Source organism: Lampris incognitus, chromosome 17, assembly GCF_029633865.1.
Source record: "Lampris incognitus isolate fLamInc1 chromosome 17, fLamInc1.hap2, whole genome shotgun sequence".
Lineage (NCBI taxonomy): Eukaryota > Metazoa > Chordata > Actinopteri > Lampriformes > Lampridae > Lampris > Lampris incognitus.
The window spans coordinates 207,532-229,860 of record NC_079227.1 but is presented as its reverse complement, the minus strand read 5'-3'; the positions used below and the strand labels follow the sequence as shown (position 1 = coordinate 229,860).

Here is a 22,329-nt window from a genome sequence, read left to right as displayed (position 1 = left end):
TCCTCTTGCTGGAACCCCAGCGGTGTGCGGCGGGTTGCCTGGCGTACTGGGCGTCCCTCTCCGGTGTCGATGCGGTGCTGGACAGCATCAAAACAGCCCAGGTCGTCGTTTGCTGCTGCAAAGACCTCCTTGTGCTTGACCAGAAGCTGCAGTAGGGCTCTCTGCTGCCCCTCTTCGAGCTCCTTACTGGCGGCTGCATACAGGGATGACAGATGGTCTGGTAGATCCAAGGCTGTTGCGGACTCCAGCCGTCGCACTGACACTTGTTCCTTCTCCGCCGGGTTCGTGGGGTTCGGCTCTAGGGACGGGGTTTCCTCTGCCTCAACCAACACGCCCAAGCAAACACCTCTCCTTAGGGTCACTTCGCGGGGCGACAAGTTGCATAGTCGCACAGGGACTCTCTTGGCAACGTCGACTACTACACTGCCTGAAGAGACTCCTTCTGCAAGGCCAGTGGGCTCCAGGACGGCAGAAATTCCTGGCTTTGGGCCTTCCACTAGACCCCAGACGTCGCGTTCGCTCTCCGCTGGTAAAGTCGAGGGGCACTCCAGCAGTACTCTGGAAACCGTGTACTCTCCTAGCGACCTGCCTATGACGACAGTGCCGATCGGTTCTCCATCAACGTGTACTTGTCCTCCGACCGAAACTGTGACTCTGGCGGCTAGCATAAAGTCCAGACCCAGGAGAAAGGGGTCGCGGATGGGTGCGACGTAGACGTCCCAGTCCTTGGTCTTACGGCCCAAGCGGATGGTGACTCTATACTTCGGAGTCTCGGTCATTTCTTTCCCCTCCTCCGCGTTCCTCAGGACGGCAGTCCCCACACTTGGCTGACCAGCTAGCTCCAGCTGACGGAAGGTGTCTTCAGACATGACGGTCGCCTCCGCGCCGGTGTCCACAACGCACTTGAGTTCCAGTTTGTTGACCGTGATGGGCACTACCAGACTAGGACCATCTCCTGCTGCTCGGTTTATGCGGGGTGCTGGCTGGCTATCGGCCTTTTCCTTGACGTGAGGGCTCGGTGAGCGGGAGGTGCAGTCTCGTTTGAAGTGGCCCTGGCCTCCACACTGGTAACAGGAGCCTCTAGGGGTGGCGCCCGGACTCGGTGATTGGTAACGCCGCTGCCCATTAGTGCTGCTCGCCGGCCGCTCTAGAGTTCTGCCCCGTTCCTCCTTCTTCTGTTCGGCTGTGTCGGATGTCAGCTGCGGGGGGGACGGTTTCCAGGAACGCCGCATTTCCTGCAGCAGCGCCGCTACCTCGGCTTTCAACTCCTTGATGTCAGCATTTAGGTCGGACTGCGTCGCGCCGGTGGCCGTCGATGTCGGGTTTGGCGCTCCCCCTTTACGCTCATCATCCCATGACACTCGGCGAATCCGCCCCTTAGCTTCGCTCTCCCTTCCAAGCGTTGCTCGATAGTCGTATTCTCGGGCTTCTACCTTCTTGAGGGCGTCTGCCAGGGTCTTAGGTTCGGAGCCCAGGACTTCGTAGGCGATGTTTTGGTTGCGCAGGCCTCGCAGGAACGCCTCGGCCGCGAACTCCTCCTGCAGTCCGACGTCGACCCCTGGATAGGCTAGCGTAACCAGCTTCCGTACTTCCTCTCCAAATTCAGACAGGCTAGTCTCCTTCCCCTGCCGAACCTCGCTCAGTTTACGGCGGGCAGTACTTTCGGGTATTTCTCGTCCGAAACGGCGCCGTAGCTGCTCCACCAGCTTGTCGTAGTCCTCGCGGATAGGAGTCGGTTGCGCCATAACGAATGACATAGCGCCTTCTCGCAGTCGCAGGTAGAGCATGTCCAGGCAGACTTCCTTGCTCCAATTCCGCTTCCGGGCCATCCTCTCAAACGGGCCAATAAAGGAGTCCCAGTCGCCCTTCCCATCGTAGGTAGCTAGCAGCTTCACTTCACTTTCGTGTCCTACTTCTCTCCTGTAGCTACTACTCCGGTCCCGACCGTTCCCTACCACTGGACTATTTGTTATGACGGATGGCGGCCCTCCGGTACCACCAGTAGGCGGCGCCGCGTCACCCCGGCTGGGCGTACTCAGGAAATGGTGACTCCCTTCCGGAAATGCGTTCCGGGCTCTGGCGCTCCTACCACCCCGCTCCGCTGGAGTACTGGTGACAAGGGGTTTGGGATGGTGACTTCTGTTGCGGCCATCCGCTACTGGGCCGACATTCTCCATTCCCGGGGGCAAAGCATATTCACGGGGTCTCACATCCGGTCCGTCTGGACGGGGGACCAGTGGAGTAGTTAACTCCATGTCCTGCACCTCCAATGTTGTAATGCTATGACTGGCTCCATGGCCACTATCAAAGCCCTCCTGATAGCCATTGAATGGCTGCGGGGAACTAGGGAGCGGGTGGAGTCCCGTGCTCAATTGCTGCACAGCGGGAGGTTGGGGATGTGGCACAACTCGCCCGACAAGTACCCCTTTAAGCATGCACTTCACCTCCTCCATTGATTGTTCCTGCTTTTCTTGGTTAAGGAGGGACCGCTCAAACATTTGGGCTAGACGACACATCTGCTTTTCCATTTCGCTTTCCACAGCGCTATCCTCTCCCCCCCCCTACAGCACCGTGCTCCACGTGCTCGATCTCCTCAGTAGGTTCCAACATCATCTAGATCACATGCAACGATGGCCTTGATAAAGTGCTACTGCACGTAATTAGCCGGTTGCTAGTTAGCAAGGACGCTAACGTAAATAGCAATAGCACCGCTATTCTGTATGGAGACAGAATGCAATCCAATTTCACCACTTCTGAACACCACTTGTCGCGGGACTGGGTTTAGATGTTCTTATATTAAGTAGTTGGAGGCTGGGAATTATGGTGCGACAACACAGTCTCTGGCGTTAATTAGCCGGGCTAGGCTACGGGTTTAGCAACCCACCTTGCACTGCTCCTGCAGTCTGCAGACGATGACGGACGCTGGCTAGCCTGGCTGGGATGGTCTCACTCTGCAGACACTCGCACTGTCACTGGCTGCACACTCTGATCTCTCTCTGGGGGCTGGTAATCACTCTTACTGGTTCTATTATGGTCGTCGCTGGTTAGTCACTGTCTAGCGTCAGCTCAGTCGAGGTGTAGGAGTCAGGAATGTTACGTCTGATCGCCAACACGTTATGCTAAGCTAACACTGTGTGACAGTCTGTAAACCACTATAACAACTAACTCACGCTGTGCTGTGCAATGGATAACAATAGGCAGCACGCACGCATTCCTAAGTCTCTTCTCATTGGCTAACAGGGTCTCGCGTTACTTTAGTCAGACTGTCTGTCTGTCAGGGAGCTGTCCCGCAACAATATGATAGTATTTGTTGTATATGATGGTATCTCCATCCCTCCATCCACCCATCCATCCATTATCCAAGCCACTTATCCCAATCGGGGTCGCGGGATGCTAGAGTCCCTATCCCAGCAGTCATTGGGCGGCAGACGGGGAGACACCCTGGACAGCCGCAGGCCATCTCTCTCACACACACACACACATGCACACATACACACACACGCACACACACGCGCGCACACACACGCACGTTTAAGAATGCTCACACCCACACACACACACACACACACACACACACATTTAAGAATGCACACACCCACCCACCCACCCACACATACACACTCCCACCCACACCGACACACACACACACACACACACACACACACACACACACACACACACACACACACACACACACACACACACACGTGCTCACCAATGATGTCTGGCTTGTCATCTATGAGGAAGTCCCCACTCACCAGTGTCTTGTCTCTGGTCAGGATGACCTGCCCCAGATATTCTTGGCCGAAATGCTTTTCCACCCAGGCATACTGGACACAAACACACACACACACACACACACACACACACACACACACACACACACACACACACACACACACACACACACACACAAGAAAAAGTCAGGTTGGAGGAGGAGAGAACAGTGCAGCTGTGGTAGATGCAACATGATGGTGCAGATGACAGTCGGCGGAGGAGCATCACGTGAGAGCTATGTTAGGTATTGATCATCTGTTTTAGTATTGATTATCTGTTTTAGTATTGATCATCTGTTTTAGTATTTATCATCTGTTTTAGTACTGATCATCTGTTTTAGTACCGATCATCTGTTTTAGTATTATCTGTTTTAGTATTTATTATCTATTTTAGTATTGATCATCTGTTTTAGTATTGATTATCTATTTTAGTATTGATCATCTGTTTTAGTATTTATCATCTGTTTTAGTATTGATCATCTGTTTTAGCACTGATCATCTGTTTTAGTATTGATTATCTGTTTTAGTATTATCTGTTTTAGTATTTATTATCTGTTTTAGTATTGATCATCTGTTTTAGTATTGATTATCTATTTTAGTATTGATCATCTGTTTTAGTATTTATCATCTGTTTTAGTATTGATTATCTGTTTTAGTATTGATCATCTGTTTTAGTATTGATTATCTGTTTTAGCATTTATCATCTACGCTGCAGAGCAGTTGTGCAACATGAATTTCTTGGTTTGCCCATAGGGTGGTGACAGAAATATACACATTTGTTTTCTGGACGTTTCGTTGCTATGCTGCGTTTCCGGAGAAAGTAGGCATTTACGTGCAAACAAGGAGTTCAAGGGCTGTGGAGAAGGAAGTGCGGTTCATTTAATGTAAATTCATCTACCAGAGTTACATATACATCTAAGTAATGCAATATGACACGAACAACAGAGTTGAATGAGTCTGTGAAGTATTCAGGTGAGCTTATGAGGGGTTTTGTCCGTGTCATAGAAGATAGGTTAGAAAATTAGAGGGACAGCCCGGGAACCATCGCCACAGCCGGGACGCGAACCCGTATCTCCCGCACCGCGGGCGACAACATTAACCAGTCGACCATAGGGTCCGACCCGTTAGACAAGGGCTAACGGGTCGACTTATCCATGCACGTTAAAATATTAAAGAAATTAAAACCATGACTCAGATTAGTCATTGCTTTTTTTCAAGATGTTTTGCAAAAGTCAATGCTGACAATAAATATAACGTCACATAAAAACGTGTTCAGCTTGCAGTGAAACATTCAAGCGTGATTGCCTGGTATAAAACTATCACAAAATGTAAACAATCAGTTCAGCACGGCGCTCCTCGACAGGTCGGGTCTGCGAAGGCATGACGTCATCACAACACGGTGCACGCACTGACTCGAACGTCATGTGACGCCCGGACTGACACTACAATGTTCTCACATGTCTGCGAACACTTCGGCGGTGTCCATAGAAACCGCGTCGGAGCGCGCGACGGCACCGCATCTCCACGGCGTGTCAAAAGACGAGCCAGTCCGTCAGAGCGCATGCGGCCGGCGACGCGTCCAGAGTAAAGCTTTGCTCTTCCTCTCTGTTTTAAAAAGACTTGTGACGAAGACTACAGCGTGTTTAACTGACCACACACCTCTCCTTATCTCTCCCCTGACCTCCTCCAACTGCTTTCTCCTTGATGTACATCAGGTCACTGTGGACGCTGGGGCGTCGTGCGAACGGGGCCACGATGCCATAGGCGTCTCCGCCGTCCTTCAGCTTCTTGTCTTTCGCGGACTTTCTGTGCAGCATGTCGCAGTACTGCACCGACACTTTCCGGTGGAGGTCGGGACTCATCTCATGAGGTAGTTTGGCCAAAGTAAACAGAGTCTGGAACATTTTATCCACGTTCTCGTTGCGTTTGGCGGAGATCTCAAAGTACGCGCACTGCTCGTCCCCCGCAACGAGCTGCTCTATCTCGTCCTGCTGCACCTCCCGATGGAAGAGCCGGTCGCCTTTATTTCCGCAGATGACCAGAGGAACGTCCATGTTTTCTTTGGTCTTATTCTTCAGACAAGACTTGGTTTCGTATATCTGTCGCTTGAGCCGTTGCACTTCATAGAAAGAGTCTCGGTTGTCTAGACTGAAGACCAGGATAAACACGTCACCTGGAAAAACACAACACAAAACCACGTTTAACTGGCTTGATTTGTCACATTAAGTACACAACTCGCTGTTTGAACGCATCACCAAAAGCTTCGGCAGCAATGCGCAAAGAGCGCACGATGCGCGCATTGATCACATTTGATATTTGTACCAGTACATTTTAAACATGGAGTTTTCATGCGCATTTTCCCGTCAAATTCAAACGAATTTCTATTTACGGCAAAATAAAACAGATGGATATAGATGCCCACCTGTCAGAATGGATAGTCTCCTTATGGCGGGGAAGGGATGGTTGCCTGATGTGTCCAGTATGTCCAGTTGGTACACATCTCCCTTAATGTTGTATAGTTTCCTATGGAAGTCCTCAATTGTTGGCGTGTACTGCTCATCGAACCTCCCGTTGAGGAAACGAGACACGATGGCAGTTTTCCCAACTTTTGTAGATCCCAAAATCACCATCCTGTAGCAGTTCTTGGCTGGGATATCAAACTCATTCTCGGACGGCGTCATTTTCTTTATCATGTTTGTTAACGTGAGGGGTGAAACGTTTCCAGACAAGCTCCCAGAGGCGTTAGGATGGTTCAGCCTTGATTTTTGGGGTTGTGTATAGTCCAGGTGTTGCTGCTCTTGGTTGTGGGTCTTCATGGACAGCGGAGCGCGGCTGGATTTTAGCGGATTGTGGAGCCCTCCCCTCGGCGCGTCACGGCGAAGCGCTCCAATGAGCGGACTGATGCGTCAGTCATTAGAAAGAATGGGAGCGGACGAACACTTTGTGGGACATGATGACACACAGTACTGATGAAGAATAATACCCTGTCACCTATTTTACCACACAGACCACATCAACAAGTAACACGCAGTTAAGTAAAATTACAACCTTTGAGGAATAGTACCCAGTCAGTATCTGACGGTCCTTCCGGTAGTTTAGGCTCACTTGGGATATTGTGACTGACATGATGGTGACACTTTGACATTTATACAATTAAGTAAATAGACGAATAAATAAATCAATTGATATAACATAGCCACACCAAACAAATACAGTAAGGAAGTTATGGTGATGTGACCAGCTGTCAGATGTAAACTAGAAACCGGAGGTGTGTAATGCATCACGCATACATGTATTCCTCCATTTCTGACTGTATATAGAAAGCTTGGAAGGTCAGTGCACTACTGGGCTAAGCTTTATTAATGACGTATTCACATTTACACAACATCCTGTGCAAGCCAAACTCAGATTTATGAATTATAAATTATAATCATTCATACCCCTATAACTTATTTGGTTCACAACACAGTCATCTAAATGGTGCTGATCGGCACATGCTGGAAAGCACCGAGCAGACTGAGTGCAGTAACGAGTCAAACCAGAGGGGGGCGCACACGGCACAAAAAACAAAACATGTTTGAGTGTGGAATGGATGTGTTTGTGTGTATGTTCGATGTGTGTGCATGTGTGTGTTTGTGGGGGAGTGGGGGAAATACAAGCTGCCTCCCTCTGTCAAGCAGTCTACAATGTTAAGATCAGGCTGTGAACTGAGACAGTCAATCAGCTGTGAACTGGGCGAGTTAATAAGCTGTGAACTGGGAGAGTCAGTAAACTGTGAACTGAGACAGTAAGTTGTGAACTAGGACAGCCAGTAAGTTGTGAACTGAGACAGTCAGTAAGCTGTGAACTAGGACAATCAGTAAGTTGTGAACTGGGACAATCAGTAAGTTGTGAACTGGGAGAGTCAGTAAGTTGTGAACTGGGACAGTCAGTAAGCTGTGAACTGGGACAATCAGTAAGCTGTGAACTGGGACAATCAGTAAGTTGTGAACTGAGACAGTAAGTTGTGAACTAGGACAGCCAGTAAGTTGTGAACTGAGACAGTCAGTAAGCTGTGAACTGGAGCAGTCAGTAAGTTGCGAACTAGGACAATCAGTAAGTTGTGAACTGGGAGAGTCAGTAAGCTGTGAACTGGGACAATCAGTAAGTTGTGAACTAGGACAATCAGTAAGTTGTGAACTAGGACAATCAGTAAGTTGTGAACTGGGAAAGTCAGTAAGTTGTGAACTGGGACAGTCAGTGAGCTGTGAACTGGGAGAGTCGGTAAGCTGTGAACTGGGAGAGTCAGTAAGCTGTGAACTGGGACAGTCAGTAAGTTGTGAACTGGGACAGTCAGTAAACTGTGAACTGGGAGAGTCAGTGAGTTGAGAACTGGTACAGTCAGTAAGCTGTGAACTGGGCAGCAGCATCAGAATCAGAATCAATCAGAATCAGAATACTTTATTCATCCCCGAGGGGAAATTGGGTTCTATTACAGACACTCACACTCTAATAACTAAAAATTAACAGGATACAAGATAAGAAAATAGAAACAAAAGCAAATAGAAATAAAGATAAAATAAGAAGTATAAATAAGAACAAAATATGTCAACAAGCATGGTGCACATAACACCCTATCTATACTGTACTACCACAGCACACAACAAGCAGCACAAACAAAACTCACCAGGGTCAGTCCAATGACCATTAACTCAGGGTGTCGGACAGTCTGAGTCTGAAGGAGGAGTTGTAAAGTTTGAGGGCCACAGGCAGGAATGACCTCCTGTGGCGCTCTGTGGTACTTTTTGGTAGAATGAGTCTATTACTAAAAGTACTCCTGTGCCCAACCAGTATGTCATGGAGTGGGTGGAAGACATTGTCCATGATGGCATGTAATTTCAACAGCGTCCCCCTCTCAGAAACCGCCGCCAGAGAATCCAGTTCCACCCCCATAACGTCACCGGTCTTGCAGATCAGTTTATTGAGCCTGTTTGCATCCGCTACCCTCAACCTGCTGCCCCAACACACAACAGCAAACAGGAGAGCACTGGCCACCACAGACTCACACCACATCCTGAGCATGTCTGGCAGATGTCGAAGGACCTCAGCCTCCTCAAAAAGTAGGGACGGCTCTGTCCCTTCTTGTAGAGGGCATCAGTGTTCTTAGCCCAGTCCAGTTCCTTGTTTGCAATGGTGATGGACAGGTTGATGGACGAGTCTCCGTGGACGATGGAGTCTCCGTGGACGATGATGTTCGCGGATGACATTGTGATTTGTAGCAAGAGTAGGGTGCAGGTTGAGGAGAGCCTTGAGAGGTGGAGGTATGCACTGGAGAGAAGAGGAATGAATTTCAGTAGGAGCAAGACGGAATACTTATGCGTGAATGAGAGGGAGGAAAGCGGAATGGTCAGGATGCAAGGAGTGGAGGTGACGAAGGCATATGAGTTTAAATACTTGGGGTCAACTGTCCAAAGTAACGGGGAGTACAGAAGAGAGGTGAAGAAGAGAGTGCAGGCAGGGTGGAGTGGGTGGAGAAAAGTGTCAGGAGTGATTTGCGACAGAAGGGTACCCGCAAGAGTTAAAGGGAAGGTTTACAAGATGGTTGTGAGACCAGCTATATTGTATGGTTTGGAGACAGTGGCACTGATGAAAAGACAGGAGGAGGAGCTGGAGGTGGCGGAGATGAAGATGATAAGATTTTCATTGGGAGTGATGAAGGAGGACAGGATTAGGAATGAGTATATTAGAAGGACCGCTCAAGATGGAGACAAAGCAAGAGAGACAAGATTGAGATGGCTTGGACATGTGTGGAGGAGAGATGCTGGGTATATTGGGAGACGGATGCTGAATACGGCACAGAACAGAGATCCTACAGAGGTACCAATGAGCTGTTCTACGTCACAAAAGACGTAAAGACGCAAGCCCGTCCGCCATTGTTGTTTACCTGGAACGGCCGGTGAACGCGCGCTGTCAGTAATTCAATGGCGCCACGACGAAGATTGCCTCGTTTCAATCAACTGATTCAAATCTGTGTTCATTTATCACAAATGCAAAGCTTCGGAGAGTTAATCCGGCCTAATCGACAATAAAGAGTATTTAATAGCACGCATTATAAGTGGCGAAATAGGCACCGTTTGTCCCGAAACATCAGCACAGAAGCGATCTCAACGGGATCTTAGCGTTTCTTCTTAGCCCCTGTTACGGCCACGGCTGTGTCCGTGTCCGTACAGTTGTGTTGTGTTGTGTTGTGTTGTGTTGTGTTGTGTTGTGTTGTGTTGTGTTGCCTCCTGTATCTAACCCTCACTCTCACGCTACATTCAGGTATCCGCCAGGTGCTCCTCATCACCTCACCAACCGGTCAACAAATCATCCAATTTCCATCAGCTGTGCAGGTCACTGCAGTCAATCACAGCTAAACCCCCCCCATGTCTTCGGTCCCCGGGGTAGCTAGTTAGTTTGTGTGATAGCGCGGCTTTGTGTAGATGTCTTTGTCGCTGTAGCTACTTTGTGTTTGTAATGTCTTTCGGTTAAGTTTGCATTTTGACTATTTTGAGTTATGTTTAGCGTTTAGTTGTTTAGATCTTTTGGGCAAGGGGATCAAGGTAATATGCCCATGGGCAAACCCCCCATCACGTAGCTTACCCCCCCCCCTCTGTCTTTAGTCTTGGTGTTTTTGAGCACCGTCGGGGTTACTTTTGTTAGTGGTTTGTTGTTTTGGCAACCGTTCGGTTCCGTTGTCCTGTCATGGTGTTAATATTTGTATTTTATTATATTTATAGTCTGTGTTGCACCCTCACTGTTACCCAGTGCACTAACTGTTGCACCCTCACCAGACCGAGGGGCGTAACAGCCCCTTTATTTACAAGTATTATTATGGGCAAACTGTAGAAATGTCGAGAAATGTTGTACTGTGATGCAATAAAAAGACGCAAAATTCCCCACCTCACTCGAGTGAGACTTGAACTGTTGACATTGAACTGCACTGAAAAGACGGGGATACCCTGTTAAGTGTAGCCTTGCATTCATTAAGGTTGCATTGTTAACGTTGCTGACTGTATATTGATGTTTTGAGTTGAATGGTTTTTCCTGCAAGGCTTAATCTCGAAGGGTCAGCTTACCTGAAAAAGGGATTTTAGAGTGTAGACTTACCTGATCCACCTGAAACTACAAAGAGTTAACTCGAAGGATAAAATAACTGAAACCAAACAGGTCTAGCTTGATAAAGTAGACTGTTGTCCTAGCAAAAATATAGACAGGTCTCATCTTAATTGGAAACTATAAAATAGATAATTGACTGAACTAATTAGAAACCTGAACCCAAAACAACCTAATAGGGTTTGAAAAGGGATTCAAACCAGGGATTTCAGTATATCTAAACATATGAATGTGTGACACATGGCTGTGAATAGTTTTCATGTTCAAGTGAATTTACACTATTTTTTCATTAAATTGACAGCTTTTTCATTTTGTAGCCCCAGTCTCTGGTCTGCTATTTTGTTGCTCAACCACTCCTTAAGAGTCTAGATCTGGTCCAGTGTGAGATAGTGACACAAGTGTTGCCTAAATTCCGAGAGAATATTTTGTACTGTGATGCAATTTTAAAAAAGAAAAGAAAAAGTAACACTTGTGTCACTATCTCACACTGGACCAGATCTAGGCTCTTAAGTAGTGGTTGTACTGTGATGCAATAAAAAGACGCACAATTTAGCGATGGAATCGGACGATTCTACCCGTCCTCAGCTCGATGGTGTTTTTGCTGTTACTACTGCAACGGATGCCATGGCAGTAATTGGCTTCCTTACGAACGACAACAGCATTTTCGCAACTCATTATGACCGACAATCCATAAAAACAGTGTGAAAATTCGTAAATTTTGATTTTTAGCTGCAGTCGAACAGTAATGGCGGCGGTCCAGTGACGTCACGTTACGTCTTACACGTCGCAAACGTCATTGGTACTTCTGTACGATCTCTATTCTGTGGAATGTGGCGCTGCCAGGGAAGAGAAGAGGAAGGCCAACGAGGAGGTTTATGGATGTGGTGAGGGAGGACATGCAGGTGGCTGGTGTGACAGAGGAAGATGCAGACGACGGGAAGAGATGGAAACGGATGATCCGCTGTGGCGACCCCTGACGGGAGGAGCCGAAAGTAGTAGTAGAGAAATTTGCCTCAAGGGGACAACTCCCTAAAAAAAACCCCAAAAAACCTTTAACAGGGAGAAAAAATAGAAAGCTCAGGGAGAGCAACAGAGGAGGACCTCTCCCAAGACACACAACGTGCAGTAGATGTTGTGTTCACACAATTTACACAATACAACATTGAACGAGAATAACGGAATTACGCAATTCATGACGAATATGATGCGCAGGATGCCAAGCAGTGTCCAGACACCACCGGGACAGCCCAGGATCCAACTCACGTGACCAGCATCACCATGTAAAAACAAAACAAAAACATGATAACCAAAACTAATCAGTCTAATGTTGTTTTGGTGCAACGGAAATTGTGAGAGGCACAACAGTAGACAGGGCCAACAGGTGGCCCCACAGTCAAGCCTACCACAACAGTAGACAGGGCCAACAGGTGGCCCCACAGTCAAGCCTACCACAACAGTAGACGGGGCCAACAGGTGACCCCACAGTCAAGCCTACCACAACAGTAGACGGGGCCAACAGGTGGCCCCACAGTTAAGCCTACCACAACAGTAGACGGGGTCAACAGGTTGCCCCACAGTCAAGCCTACCACAACAGTAGACGGGGCCAACAGATGGCCCCACCGTCAAGCCTACCTTTAAACATGTAGGAGCTCACAGCCAAATCGGTTCCACCCGCTCTGGCTACTCTGTATGAGCTCCTACAATTGCAAGCCGAAATCACTCAAATCCCCGATGGTCTGGTTGGAGAATCCTGTGAGGACGAAGCTTGGATGGATGGAGTTCATTGTCACTGTTTAATGGATTCTGGGTCACAGCTCGTTATTGTGTCTCAGTCATTTTATTTATCTTTTATAATCTATTCCATAGACAGCTGTGCACAATTGGAAAAGTAATTCTCATTGAAGGAGCAGCGGGACAACAAGTTCTCTGTTTAGGGTACATTGAAGCAGAGCTTCAGTTTCCCCAACACACATGTGGTACAAGCAAACGTGTGTCTGCGCTAGTTTTAGTGAGCCCGGATCAGTCATACAAGGTCCTCTTCCTGTCGGGACTAATGTCTTGCGTCAGTTAGTACAAGACTGCATAAAGGTGGAGCACAGTTTCTTAAGACCTTACCAATCCAGGCTAATTGGGGTATAGCATATTGCGAGTACTGTAAAAACTCCAAACAGAAAAGGGCTCGTGTTGTATGTGTGACACTCAGCAGTTAAGTGCCGGTGCAGTTAAAACAAGGTGAGGTGGTGTTAAAGGGCACCTGTCATACCAAGCCTAGGAGTGATCGGTTTCAAGCTCTGGTCAGTGGCTTGGGGAAGTTCCCCACTCCTGAAGGCTTGGTAATGTATGACCAAATAGTGGATATGAAACCTGAATGTCATAACAAATTCAAGCTAGCTGTTAAGAATCTCCCCCAACATGACATTATTTTGCACCCAAAGATCGTCATTACAGAGTGCTCTCCTATTGGCTGGGCTATACCGGTAACACCCTCTGCTCCTAAAGCCTCATGAGATGTTGAAACTCTACAGGCGCTCTCTCTCTTAGTCTCTGCCGCCGAAGAGGCCCTGAACACTATTGAACTCAGGAGCTCTACTTTGGCGATAGCCCCATATCATCACAGCTTAAAGAGCACATACAGACCAGGCTTGATAAAGAAGTGCCACATGCATTATGTAGACATGAACTCGACGCTGGCAGTGTCTCAGGAGTCATTCACCGTATCGAGTTAGAGCCCCATGCTCCATTCAGAGCAGAGGGTTGCTTCACCTTGTTATATTTTATTTACAGTTTGTCAAATGACGTCAATCAGATTTTGTAGTCTGTGCGCACACGCATGCACCCATGGAGCCCTGAAACCACAGAGCCCCCACATAACAATCCCAATTTAAACCCTGCTGCTTGATAACTTTGGATTTGTAATGCGATGCTGTATAACAAGGTAATATCACCAGTTGTGAGGGATGAAATGCCGTTATTGATGACGTCGTTCATATACCTGTCTTCACACCCGCTAATTCCTGCGCTGCTATGTCCATGTGTCCGCATTTGTGATTTCGTTCATTAATGAGGTGCGTTTGTGTTTGGATTCATTTAGCCAGTAGATTTGAGTGTCGTTTCATCGCCAAGTGGGATGCTGCCCGTACAGAGTTTGTTGTGCTCCGCCAGGCTTTCCGCTGCATCGCACCCTCACGTCATCACATCATAAAGACTTTTTGAAGGAACAGGAGAGAGGCAACCCATTTTTTTCTGTGTGTCTGAGAGAGCCATGGCAATGTAAGCCAGACAGACAGACAGACAGACAGACGTGAAGGGAGGCTGAACAGCAGTGCAGCAGAAGCTGCAGAAGAGTGCAGAAAAACAAATGACAGCAGCGTTTTGCAAACACAGCTTCTACCATTCAGAGGCCACTGCTGTAAGTGAGTGTGTGTGTGTGTGTGTGTGTGTGCTGGGGTCTGTTTCTGAGTGTGTGTCCACGTGTAGCTGTGCATGTACATATGTGTACTTGTACAAAGTGTAGATGTTAGCTGGAGAAAGGATGAGAGACACTGTGAGAAAGACTACAACATACCAAATACCGAGGAAAAAATACATTTTAATCAACATAACCAGAAAGCACTATATACACAATCTCTGGTGTACTGAACAGTGTTCGCTAATGCCTTACAATACACAAAAACTACACACATAGGCAGCTGGTGACATTAATGTCCTGGGCATGTTTGGGGGAGTCTTCCTTTGACATGGGGGCACTATAAGAAGAACAGCCACAACACCGAGGAAAGAAAAAACAGGACAGACATACATATGTACTAAGGACAGGATGTTGTGTTGCTGTTAAGCCCACTGAGGCAAATTTGTCATTTGTGATATTGGACTATACAAATAAAACTGACTTGACTCATCATATAAAGTTAATGTCTGGTACTGTCCCACAAAAGAGCCCAACTATTACTACTACCACTACTACTGATAATCACCATCATCATCATCATCATAACTATAATACTAATAATAAACATGGCTTTCCATGGCATGGCTGCTGTCTTCTTTACAGGAAGCAGACAGCAGGAGTTTTGGTGACAGGCTTGTCCTTCTAGCTTTGAGTACACATGGGATGATGTGGAGCAACTTTCCAGAACAAACTACCATTTACGAATTACTGAAAGGTGGTCAAATCACTGAAGTTGTGTAATCATATCTTCTCCAGTTTAGGAATATTGCCAAGCTTAAGTCCTTTTTATCTGTTGCAGACCTTTAAAAAGTTATTCATGCCTTTATTTTGTCTAATTCCCAATACTCGTGTCTCAGTCAAACCGCTATTTCTTCCCTGCAGTCAGTGCAGAATGCTAAGATCTTCACTGGGAGGGATGAAGATGATAAGATCTTCACTGGGAGGGATGAAGAAGGACAGGATTAGGAACGAGTATATTAGAGGGACCGCTCAGGTTGGACGGTTTGGAGACAAAGCAAGAGAGGCTAGATGGAGATGGTTTGGACATGTGTGGAGGAGAGATGCTGGGTATATTGGGAGAAGGATGCCGAATATGGAGCTGCCAGGGAAGAGGAGAAGAGGAAGGCCAAAGAGGAGGTTTATGGATGTGGTGAGGGAGGACATGCAGGTGGCTGGTGTGACAGAGGAAGATGCAGAGGACAGGAAGAGATGGAAACGGATGATCCGCTGTGGCGCCCCCTAACGGGAGCAGCCGAAAGTAGTAGTAGTAGTAGTAGTAGTAGTAGTAGTTCTAGTAGTAGTTAGCACAGAATGCTGCTGCCTGGCTTTCAAATAATTCCAATAGGTGAGTTCACGCTACACCTAGCCTTGCCTCTGCTTTGGTTGCCTGTTTGAAAAAAATGCACTGAAGGGGTAAGTAAATATCACAACTTCAAAACTTATACGATACTGGGTTGTATTACAAAACCAGATGTATAGGGAACCTATGAAAGAAAATATCATGCAGAAAGAGAACAAAACATGTGCATACCTTCACTGAAAGGTGATGTTGACACATGCAGTGACAAAGACTTGTGTTTTACTATTCCAACATGTGATTCCATCAGCATAAAAGACCAGGAAGTGTGTAGACATTACCCTTGCGTAGACACGGTAGACCTTGGAGGAAGAAAAAGAATTAAAAAAAAGAAAATATTTAAACCAGAAAAGTGCACCCAGTAGAGTACATATCTCACCAGGCGCATCTGCCCTCCTCTGGTGCTCAGGTGTGATGGTGAACCACCCTGTAGCATTCCAGCCGGACTTTATTCAGACGATGCACTCCAATAACGACTGATGGGTCCATGGTGCGGTATCAGACCATTTATTGCAGCATTTTACTAGTCACACCGTAGACACACCATAGAACCAGCGTAAGAGCTGTTCGCCTTCCAGCTAGGTGCTAAATAAATGATGATGATCGATTAATTATAAGTTGTGAATTCGTTCTGCGCATAGCGAACATGACCATCGTGTTCAACTTTGAGTTTTGTTCTGCCGTTTTCTCGCAGCAGCGCACAGCATCATGGGAGACCAGGGTTTTTCAAAATAAAGGTCACATAACAAAAGGAAGTGTCATTCGCTGTTAATATATCAATCAGGACTGTACTTTAGGCACCAAATACAAATCAATAATGAGCACCATACAAATCAATAATAATAAAAAATATTATGACAAAATTATATGGGTCATTTACACTCCCACCAAATCATTAATGTTTTGAATATAGAAAATCAAGCATAAGCAAAAACAAATGATTTCTCAACTCAAAATGACCATAAACCATAAGTATCGTGGGAAAGGAGCGTCAAGATGCAAGGCATGTGTTAGTTAGTAACTAACTAGTCACTATCTAGTAACAAGACCAGTTTTTGAACTGGCCGTTCAAGCACTGTCTGCTTGGTGAGCTGTTCACCTTTTTTGCCTAGGTTTCTATCCCCTAGACAGATCATCACCCTCCTAACCAGTCCATCTCTATCTACTACAGTCTCTAAAACTCTACCCAACCTCCATTCATTTCTGAGTCTAAGATATGAACACTGTCCGTAGCCAGTCGTGCTTGCATCGGAGAAGTGGTGTAACTCCTGTCTGGTGACCCTCCCAAAGTTTGCAGGTGCATAGCTCCAGGGAATGTCTATCTTCTCCATGTTGGTAAGGTCATTTTCCCATCTCTCCCACCGTGGGCGAAGTTCATCAGTCAGAGGATCATCCCAACCCGTTCCATGTCTGCACATTTCCTGCAGTACTCCCTTTCCGATGAGCAAGAATGGGGCGACAAACCCTAGGGGGTCATACAAGGAGGCAACCGTAGACAGTATACCTCAGCATGTTGCAGGTTAATCCTTGAGATTGACGTTGAACTTCAAGCAGTCTGACTCGATGTGCCATTGGATCCCCAACGCTCTTTCTGAAGGTAGGTCATCCAAGGTAAGGTTAAGATCTTTGATTTCTGATGCACGTTCAGATGATGGTATGCTTTCTATTACAGCTCTGTCATTGGACACAAATTTGTGGAGTCTAAGGCCACCCAGGGCACAAAGTTCTCTGGCTTCTCGAGCGAGCTGAATAGCCTTCTCTGTACTGTCCATACTTGCGACACCGTCATCGACATAAAAGTCTCTCAGAATGAACTGTGAACCTAGGGGGTATAGGTCTCTGTTCTCAGTAGCCAGGTACTTCAAGCCGTAGTTTGCGCAACCAGGCAATGAGGCAGCACCGAAGATATGCACCCTCATTCGGTACTCTTGAGGTTGCGTGCTGAGATCTCCTTTCTTCCACTACAGGAAGCGCAGGTAATCCTGATCCGTCTCGCTCACATGGAATTGGTGAAACATCTTTTCTATGTCGCACATCAACGCAGTAGAATGCAGTCGGAAGCGAAGGAGAACACCATTGAGATTGTTCATCAAGTCGGGTCCGGTGAGCAGATGATCGTTTAGACTGGTTCCCTTGTACTTGGCAGAGCAGTCGAATACCACGCGCAGTTTGTCTGGCTTCTTGGCGTGGTAGACACCATGATGAGGTATGTACCATTTTTCTCCTTCCTTCCCATCATCATGTACTTCCTCTGCGTCACCCTTTTCTATGACATCCTCCATGAACTTGATGTACTGTTCTTTGTATCTTTCATCCTTTGACAGCTTCCTCTTCAGATGGCTGAGACGAACGATGGCAAGCTGGTTGTTGTCAGGTAGGTTGGGTCTCTCCTTAAAAGGTAAGGGCATTTCGTAGTGACCTTGACTGTTCTTCTGGATGCCATTTTTGAGTTTGTTCAGGAACAAGATATCTTCCTGGGGCACCGTCTTTTCATCCTCCTTGGCATCTTTGAAGTCGGACTCCAGAATGCGAATAGCATCTGCAGGGGTGACTGGCGGGAGCTCCTTCACAGCTACCGGAAACACTATCTCGCCACGCTTGGAGTGTCAAGGCACGGTGAAGAGCAACCCACGATGCTCCATCCAAGGTCAGTTCGGATTGCGTAAGGCTCTTCATTTCCTCCTGCTATTACGTCTCTTGGTGCCATTGCCCTCGCACAGTTGTATCCTATTAAAAGACCAATATCACAATCTTGCAGCGGTGGAATCTCGTCTATGACTGCGGAGAGATGATTCCATTGTCTGGCTGTTTCACTTGTAGGAATGTGGGCGCGGTTCACCGGTATACCGTCCTTAGCGTAGGCAGGAGGAAGGTCGATGTGGAGGGAAGATCTGTAACCGCGCACACGAAGCCCCGAGACTCGTTGGCTTTTCACGATAGTGTCACGTCCTATCATTGTCGTTAACTTCAGTTTCACTGGACAGGACTCTGCCTTTAGAGCGCTGCTCACTTCTTGGTCGACGAATGTGGTGTCACTCTGTGTATCCAGCAGGGCGTAGACAAGTTTTTCTGTTCCTGAGTTGTTCTTGGACGACACCCATACGGGCACAATCATCGATGTGTTGGTAGACTGTCCAGTCGTGACGGCATGTGACATTGCAGTCGCGGCAGCTTCTGATTCATTAGCGTTGCTTGGGGGAGTGTTTTCCCGAGCTGCAGACGATTCCCTTTTCACGTGGTTGTCATTGTGAAGACAGGTGGAGTGTTTACCTTTGCAGGTGTTGCAGGTATGTCTATGTCGACAGTCCTTCGCGCTATGGCCGGGTTTGGTGCAGCCATAGCAGAGCTTGTTCTCTTTCACGAATTCTCTTCTCTCCTCCAGAGTTTTGGCGATGAACTTGGGACATGCATGTAGCCCGTGTTGACTGTCTTGGCAGAACGCACAGGGGTTTTTTTTCTTTCTGCTGGCTGGCTTTTGCTTGTCACTGTCCGTTTCAGTTTGCGTACTCAGAACACTCACCTTGTTCCTCTTAGGGTCCCTGTTATTCGGTTTCGCTGTGCTAGACTCGGAGTTGCGTAAGGCATAAAGTGAGGTGATCGGATTGCATGCGATCGCTGCCTCCTTTGCCATGAAGGTGGTGAAGTCCTTGAAGCTGGGGAATTCTTGATTCCTGTCCAAGGCTTTCGTAGCCTTCCTGTTCCATCGAGATGCTGCCCAGTCTGGCAGTTTGTGGACCAGCTTCATGTTCTCTTCACAGTCATTCAATATTTCGAGGCTCTTCACATGAGACATTGCGTCTTGGCAGGCGTTCAAGAAGTCGGAAAAGTCTCTAAGTCCCTCTGCATCCCTTGGTTGGATTTTTGGCCACTTTGTGAGCCTGTCTCTGAAGGCTCTCTGTATGATGAAGGCCTGTCCGTATCGGTCATTCAGTTTGCTCCATGCGTCCTTGTAAGACTCGCCGTCGTTTCTGTAGAAGGTCCCTTCCAGTGTCTTACGAGCTGGGCCGCCTACATATTTCCTCAAGTAGTAAAGCTTGTCTGCTGAGGAGATGGCCTTTGAGTCAATGAGTGACATGAATGAAGCTCTCCACTCAATGAACTGAATGGGGTCGCCATTAAATACCGATGGCTCTGGCACTGGAAGTCTATTCAGGGCTATACTATCTTGGAGGGCCCGGGCGAGGGACGACACGTTTACGTCAGGTGACGATGCCGTTATATTGAGGGTTTGGTTGCTGGTAGCTGGGGAGCCGTGAAGATTTATTTCAGGATCATTAGAGTGGACACTGCCGCCCTGTGATGTTCCCTGGTTATAGACTTGAAGTCTGGCCCGTGCAGCCCTTAAGTCCTTTTCTGCCTGTAGACGTTCAAGAGCGCGTTTTTCAACTTCAAGCTGCCACCTTTGTTGCTCCTCTAGCGTCCTTCGTTGCTCCTCTAGTGTCCTTTGTTGCTCCTCCAAACGTTGTATCTTCTCCCTTTGCTTATCTTCTTCAAGCAACCCTTCGAACTCTGCTTCCTTTGCTGCAAGCTCTGCTGCCGTGTCCACACGTTTGACTGTTAAAGTGCTGCCTTCGTGGCTGTGGACTGACTTTGACACTCGAGACATTGGATCCATAGATTGAGCGCGCATAGCCGCCCTTGAGTAGCTCCTTGAGACGTCGTTGTGCTTGTTCTGCATCAAAATCTAAATCGATGTCTACAATCCTCTCGTAGGCGATTTTCTTAATCTCTGTTGTAGCTGCCTCACATGCATCAACACGGCTTCTCATTTCTGCTGAGGGTGTGAAGTGACCTCGTATGTCATTATAGGTGTTCAACACAGCCTCTTTATCCTTCTCCAAAGTATCAAGCAGAGATGCCAGCTCAGTTTCCTTGAGGTCTTTCTTTAGCCGCTCTCTTGACTCACGAGCTCGACTCTTCCATTTTCGTACGCTGAGAGGAGCTTTCTCTCCTTCTTCCCCCCCTCCTCTTGTTGCAGTTCAAGCATTTTAGGAGTCGAGATCTTCACTCGAGTCGAGCGTCGGAGGCTATCCCCATTTTGTTCTTCAAGTTGACTTTGGAGGCTACTAAGTGTTTCTTCCTTAGTTTGAATTTCCTTCTCTAAGTGTTCTATCTCGGTAGTCTCTAGCGTTTCATTGAGAGCCTCTTGTAGCTTACTAATTTTAAGCTGTAGTCTATTTATCTGATTCTCTAGCTCTGACTGTGGGGCAGGATTCTCTGTTTCCGTCATATTCAATTCTGCCATGATAAATGTGATGTAATGAATTGTTTGCCTTTACTATAGCCCATAGACTACCCAAAGAAAGGAGCACAGAACCTGGTATAGCTACAGACTGCTTAGAGGACTAGAGCCTATTACTGTAGGCTGACTGTTATATTACTGACTGCAAGGTTATAATATCAATCTCTCCACTGAACACAACATTCAGTTACCATTCAGACTGTATAAATCATGCATTAAACATTTTTTCCCCTTTTTTTTACAGTCAACAGGAAGGATGATCAGTAAATGGATAGTAATAATAATAACAGTCAATAAACAAAGTCACTTGATTCACTTGTTACTTTGTGTGAACTTATTTGTTCTATAAAGTCCCATCAGCTTCACATTGAGAAATATCAGATTCAATAAATGTCCATTGTTGTTGATGTATTTTTCTTATTAAACCTTTTCTTCTCAAACCATATGTTAATCAATGTTCTCAGTGAAGATGAATTGTTCCTTATCAATCAATGAAATGTTCCATACCTTTAGAGTCTGACCGTCACACCAAACCTTCAAGCCAGCTGCCTGATGAGAGTAGAGTTCCTTTATCTAGAAGACCCGTAAAATGGCGCCGAGTTGCCCGATGAAATGGCACCAAGACGCCCGATGAATTGTCCCTTGTAGACTAGTAGCAACTTAGCTCCGTGGCTCGTCCTCATAGACCTCCTCTGGCAGCGTGGTGGCGGGGTTGATGAAGAGGCTAGCTCTTACTGTAGCATTCCAGCCGGACTTTATTCAGACGATGCACTCCAATAACGACTGATGGGTCCATGGTGCGGTATCAGACCATTTATTGCAGCATTTACTAGTCACACCGTAGACACACCATAGAACCAGCGTAAGAGCTGTTCGCCTTCCAGCTAGGTGCTAAATAAATGATGATGATCAATTAATTATAAGTTGTGAATTCGTTCTGCGCATAGCGAACATGACCATCGTGTTCAACTTTGAGTTTTGTTCTGCCGTTTTTCTCACAGCAGCGCACAGCATCATGGGAGACCAGGGTTTTTCAAAATAAAGGTCACATAACAAAAAGAAGTGTAATTCGCTGTTAATATATCAATCAGGACTGTACTTTAGGCACCAAATACAAATCAATAATGAGCACCATACAAATCAATAATAATAAAAAATATTATGACAAAATTATATGGGTCATTTACACACCCTTCTTTCTCCTACCAGGAGAAGGGAAATACAGAGGCACTCCCTGCGTCCCGTATAAGTCGCACTCAGCAAACACACAGGAATAAAACCATATGTAAGTCACTTCGGTGTATAAGTCACATTTATATGGTGGAGTATTTTCAGTTGAGTCACACGATTAAACAACGCCATCTAGTGCCC

General features: G+C 47.0%; 1 protein-coding gene across 1 annotated transcript; it reads right to left on the bottom strand.

Annotated features, from left to right (window-relative positions):
- Nucleotides 1-5,052: 5,052 nt before the first annotated feature.
- On the bottom strand, nucleotides 5,053-6,520 carry rasd1 (RAS, dexamethasone-induced 1). Its single transcript, XM_056297639.1, has 2 exons — nucleotides 6,199-6,520; nucleotides 5,053-5,949 (listed from the first exon to the last, which is right to left on the bottom strand). The coding sequence occupies exons 1-2, from the start codon at nucleotides 6,467-6,469 to the stop codon at nucleotides 5,420-5,422; spliced, it is 801 nt and encodes a 266-aa protein (XP_056153614.1). The 5' UTR covers nucleotides 6,470-6,520; the 3' UTR covers nucleotides 5,053-5,419.
- Between the last annotated feature and the right edge of the window lie 15,809 nt (nucleotides 6,521-22,329).

Coding starts and splice junctions, on each gene's coding strand:
- rasd1 (XM_056297639.1), bottom strand. CDS start 6,469: ATGATAAAGAAAATGACGCCGTCCGAGAATGAGTTTGATATCCCAGCC. Junction 5,950..6,198: donor GAGACTATCCATTCTGACAG/GTGGGCATCTAT, acceptor GTGTTTTTCCAG/GTGACGTGTTTATCCTGGTC.